Here is a 5,917-nt window from a genome sequence, read left to right as displayed (position 1 = left end):
TAATTACCAGTAGGGCCCTGACCTGACCTCGTCACTACTCGACCGAGGTTAGACTTGGCACTTACTGGGTACCGATTGTGGTGTACTCATACTACTCTCTGCACATGTTTTTCATGTGCAGATCCAGGTGCACCTTATCAGCCGCACTATCAGTGAGTCGTGACAGCTTTGGAGACTTCAACGTATATCTGCCGCGTCTGCAGACCTCGGAGTCCCCTTATACTCTTTCTCATGTCCATTATCTTCTGTATTTTTCCTTGTTAGACTATGATGTATAGAGACACTAGATTTTTCCTTCTGTAGTTTGTGATTCACGATGTTCCGGGTTTTGGGATTTACTGTGTATTTTTGAACAGTTAGGTGTTAAAATTTTGTTTTCATTTTATTATTCCACGAATGTTAGGCTTACCTATTCGTAGAGACTAGGTGCCGTCACGTCGTTATACGGAGGGAAAATTTGGGTCGTGACAAGCGTCTTAATAAAAGGCGCTATACCTTCCTGCTCTTTTCAGGTTCAACTATAGCGTCTTTTAAAAGGGCGCTATACCTTAACGGACAAACGGCCGTTAAGGTATAGCGCCCTTAAAAGGGCGTTATATATATTTCACTATATTGTTTTTCCACACATTTTGGTTCTTTGAGTCCAAAAGAACCACATTTTGGTTCCGAACTCCATTAATATCCATGTCTTCGTAGGACTAGAAGGATAAGAAAGTAAAGGTGTTTTGTCAACTTTTACAACTGCAATCATTAATTCCATTATTATCTTGCTGGCATAAAATCTTGCTCTTGTCCCCGTTTGAATTATTCATACATTCTCCCACTTGCAGATGCTGATGCAATATACTCTATAAAGAGGTAATATTGAATCTTATTGCATTATTTGTTGAATCCGAAGACTGAAGATGATTCAATTTTTGCAGATGGGATGCTTATTTCTTGTTCTTGTTTCTGTGTTACATTATCCATTTGTTTTTTCGTCTAACATTCCTTTTTCAAATCATTTATGCCGCCAAGACCAGAGCTTGGCTTTGCAACAATTGAAGTTTAAATTGGCCATAGATGACTCTGCTTCTGCTGATTGTGATTCAAATGGTCACATTGCCTACCCAAAGACATTTTCTTGGAATAGCAGCACTGATTGTTGTACCTGGGATGGAGTAACATGTGATAGAATTACAGGTCAAATAACCGGTCTTGATCTTAGTTGCAGCCAACTTCATGGAACAATTGATTCCAACAGCACCCTCTTCCAGCTTTCTAATCTGCAAAAGCTTAATTTAGCATACAATGATTTCTCCCCTTCCCAAATTTCAAGCAAATTTGGCTGGTTTCCAAGTTTGGCACATCTTAATCTCTCGAATTCTGGTTTTTCAGGCAGAGTACCTTCAAAAGTATCATATCTATCTAACTTGATTTCACTTGATCTTTCCGAAAATCTTGAGGAGTTGAGATTTGGACCTCACACTTTCAAATTGATCCTTCAAAACTTAACTCAACTAAGGGAGCTTTACCTCACCTTTACATACATCTCTTCAGCACTCCCATCAAACTTTTCCTCTTCCTTGGCTGTTCTGAATCTTCCCAGCACAGAATTGTCTGGGAAAATCCCTGATGAAAATTTTCATTTGCCAAAACTACAAAAGCTTAACTTAGGAAGCAACTCGGATCTCACGGGACATTTGCCAAAGATTAAGTGGAACAGTAGCAGCTCTTTAACGGAGTTAGATCTTTCTTCATCAGGCTTTTCCGGGAATGTACCAGATGCTATTGGTCATCTCAGCTCTTTAAGTTTCCTAGATTTCTCAAGTTGCTACTTCTCTGGAACCATTCCTCAATCTATAGGGAATCTAACAAAGCTCAATAATTTGCGCCTCTTCTCGAACAACTTCAATGGTTCACTGCCATCAACAATCTCAAATCTGGTGCAACTAGTTGAATTTGATATTTCATCTAACAACTTTAGTGGTGATATTCCAAATATTTTCAGTAACTTCACCAAGCTCAAATCTTTATCCCTTGCAGATAACTTGTTCACAGGGTTGTTTCCATCCTCAGTTACAAACCTAACAAAGCTGGAGAGTTTAATACTCTCTAATTGTTCAATTGCTGGTCCTATTCCTTCTATCGCCACTGGATTCCCAAACCTCATTTTGCTCTTCCTATCAGATAACTTGCTTACTGGGGAAATACCATCTTGGATATTTGATCTTCCTTCCTTAAAATTCTTACAGATGAGAGCCAATCATCTTACTGGTCAACTTAAGGAATTTGGATACAACTTGCTAGAAGTTCTTGATGTTGGTGGCAATAAGCTGCATGGACCTATCCCAAGATCATTCTCCAAACTTGTGAACTTGACAACACTAGATCTTTCTACGAACAACTTTTCTGGTGGTCTAGACATTGGTATGTTTTCAAACTGCAAACAACTTAGACGTCTTGGTCTTTCTTTTAACAATCTGTCGGTGTTTTCCAGCCACAAACATATGGCCTTGCCGAGTTCTATTGGAAGATTGTATGCATCTTCCTGCAATATAAGGGAATTAAATTTCTTACAAGCTGCAACGAGAATTGGTCAATTAGATCTTTCCAACAACAAGATCTATGGCAAAATTCCTGATTGGGCGTGGTCTGATTGGCAAAGCTCATTGTTTTATCTGAATCTTTCAAGCAATTTTCTAACTGCTATTAACCCACTTCATGACTTTGAAAATCTTGTTTATCTTGATCTTGGATCGAACTTGATTCAAAGAGAACTACCCGCTCCACCTCCCTGCATGTTCCTCTTCATAGTCTCAAAAAATAACTTCACCGGGAAGTTACCTTCACCGTTATGCAGGATGAGTACCCTTGTGATTCTTGATTTGTCCAGTAACAGCTTGAGTGGAGTAATTCCAAAATGTTTGGTAAACATGAGCAGGAGTCTCTCAGTGTTGGACCTGCACGATAATCAATTTCATGGGACAGTTCCAACAAAGTTTGGCAGGGAAAGTACTTTGAGAAGTCTCAATTTGCGGAATAATAAACTAGAAGGAACATTGCCACAAACCCTGGCCAATTGCAGAGCGCTGGAGGTACTTGATCTTGGAGAAAACTTGTTGAATGATACATTTCCAAAATGGTTGGGAACACTTCCTAGGCTACATGTTCTCAGTTTGAGATCCAATAGGTTACACGGCCCGATTACCACTTCAAGAAAGCAAGTCTTATTCTCTAAGTTGAAAATCCTTGATCTCTCTTATAATGACTTCACTGGGAATTTTCCAGAAAGGTATTTCAGAAACCTGAAAGCCATGATGATATCAGATCGAACGGGAACTCCTACATTGTATATTGGAGAAGATCTATACCATGATTCCGTGACAGTGTCTATAAAAGGGCAGCAGATTGAAATTGTGAGGATTCTTTCTATCTTTGCAACCATTGATTTCTCAAGTAACAAATTTGAAGGTGATATACCAAAATACATTGGCAATCTTAGGTCACTTCGAGCTTTGAATTTGTCACATAACAGACTTATTGGTCCAATACCTCAGTCCTTTGGAAATTTATCAGTTCTTGAATCGTTAGACCTGTCGTCAAACCAACTCTCAGGGAAGATTCCACAACAACTTGCAACTATGAACTTTCTTGCTGTCATGAATCTCTCACAGAACCATCTGATCGGACGCATACCTAGAGGTCCACAGCTTGATACATTTGAAAATGACTCGTATTCAGGAAATGCTGGATTATGTGGATTTCCTTTGTCAAGAAATTGTGGAGATAATGAGATGCCGCAACAACCTCCTTCATTTGAGGCCGATGAAGAAGAAGATGATCCAGGGTTTATGGATTGGAGAGCAGTGGTAATAGGATATGGTTGTGGAATGGTGTTTGGATTGTTTATGGGATATGTCGTTTTCTTAACAGGGAGACCAAAATGGTTTGTGAGAATTGTCAACGAAGAAGGATACAGGATGGTTAAGAAAATTGAGGCCAAGAGAAGACGTCGGAAAAGAAGAGGATGAAGTAATAACAAGTGGCTTCTAGTATTTGTAAATTTCATGCATTGCTGCATTGACAATTTTTGCTAATGCTTCTGTTGTTCTTAGGTGTGTTATATTTACTGGGGTTATAAATTGGGGTTCTTTGCATTGTAAGCTAATAATGAAAAGAGAGGAAAAGAAAGAACAAAAGGAATATTCTAGGAGTATGTTCTCTTTTGGACAATGCTGCAGAAATTGGCAACTTTTTGTATTCCTTCTCACATTCCATCTCTAAATTATGTGTCAAACCTAAACTGCATCCCAAAATTAACAGGTTACGTCCTCCCGTTGGTTTCTGTCAAAACATAACTTCTCATTCAGGCATTTTACCAAACAGGTGGTGTTCCAGCAATATGATTTGTTTGAAAAGGAGGACATTACGACAATTGAAGCAAAATCTCATTCAAGGTGTGAATGAAGAAAATCAGAAAATGGAAAGAACGAAAAATGGAGGCAGGTGGTGAACAGATGGAAAGAACGAAAAATGGAGGCAGGTGGTGAACAGATGAGCTCTTCTTTTATGAAATTGGTAAAATGTATCTTGAAATCTTCTTTTTGTCTATGTAGAGTGAAACTCTACTAACCACTAACCAGACTCAGGAACCAAAGACGCTAAGACTAACCCTTTAGTAAGCCTACCCCTTTTTCATGCTAAAAATTCATAATTTTAAAACCTACCAACGTTCAATCAATTCCAATTTAACGATTTGTAATCAAAGTATTTTGCAAATATTAAATCCTAAGTAAGGGTGGCAAGTGGGCCGGGCCCGGTCCTAAGTGGGCTTCGCGGGCCCGGTCCTCAATGGGCCGGTCCTATGCGGTCCTGTCCTAAACGGTCCCGGGCTTCGCGGGCTTATTGCTGAAACCGGCTCGGGACCGGGACCACGAACTAACGGTCCCGGGCCTAAGTGGGCCTAAACGGGCCTAAGCGGGCCCCACAAATACTTTCTATTTTTAATTTTTTTTTAATAGAAGTTAGAGAAAAAAAATGGTAATAAAGATATATAAACTATATTCGATTTATATACTATATATACATCTTAAAATATATATATACTATATTATATATACATTGTATATAAGCCATATTCGATAGTATACATCTTAAAATATACTATATATACATCTTAAAATAACCAACTAACCCGATATAATATAATATTGTTGAATAACACCAAAAGAAGTAGGAATGGGGAAAACAGGGTTACAACTCTCGAAACGACCGGCCGGGTCGTTACAGCTTATATATATAATATAATTCGATTTACTATATATACATCTTAAGATATATAAGCTATATTCGATTTACTATATATACATCTTAAGATATGTATATATATTGAATATATACATCTTAAGATATATAAGCTATATATATATATAGTAAGATGTATATATAGTATATCTTAAGATGTATACTATCGAATATGACTTATAAACTATGTATATATATTATAGTATATATATAGTATATTATAGTATATATATACATCTTAAGATATATATATATATATATATATATATATATATATATATATATATATATATATATATATATATATATATATATATATATACACACACACACACTATACTATATATACATAGTATATTCGATATACTCGATATACATATATATATATATATATATATATATATATACTATACTATACTATATATACATCTTAAGATATATAAGCTATATTCGATTTATATACTATATATACATCTTAAGATATATATATATATACACACTATACTATATATACATAGTATATAAGTCATATTCGATAGTATACATCTTAAGATATACTATATATACATCTTAAGATATATATAATATATATAGTAAGATGTATATATATTATAGTATAGTATAGTATATA

At 36.2% G+C, this 5,917-nt stretch overlaps 1 protein-coding gene across 1 annotated transcript; it reads left to right on the top strand.

Moving 5' to 3' along the window:
- The first annotated feature begins 905 nt into the window (after nucleotides 1-905).
- Nucleotides 906-4,013, top strand: LOC107789811 (receptor-like protein Cf-9). The gene has a single exon (XM_016611682.2). It carries the CDS (start codon nucleotides 906-908, stop codon nucleotides 4,011-4,013), a length of 3,108 nt encoding a protein of 1,035 aa, XP_016467168.1.
- Nucleotides 4,014-5,917: the final 1,904 nt, after the last annotated feature.

This window comes from Nicotiana tabacum, chromosome 4 (assembly GCF_000715075.1).
Source record: "Nicotiana tabacum cultivar K326 chromosome 4, ASM71507v2, whole genome shotgun sequence".
Taxonomy (NCBI): Eukaryota; Viridiplantae; Streptophyta; class Magnoliopsida; order Solanales; family Solanaceae; genus Nicotiana; species Nicotiana tabacum.
The sequence above is the reverse complement of the archived record's forward strand: the minus strand, read 5'-3'. Positions and strand labels throughout refer to the sequence as shown.

Excerpts from the sequence above, each read along its gene's own strand:
- LOC107789811 (XM_016611682.2), top strand. The coding sequence starts at position 906 with ATGATTCAATTTTTGCAGATGGGATGCTTATTTCTTGTTCTTGTTTCT.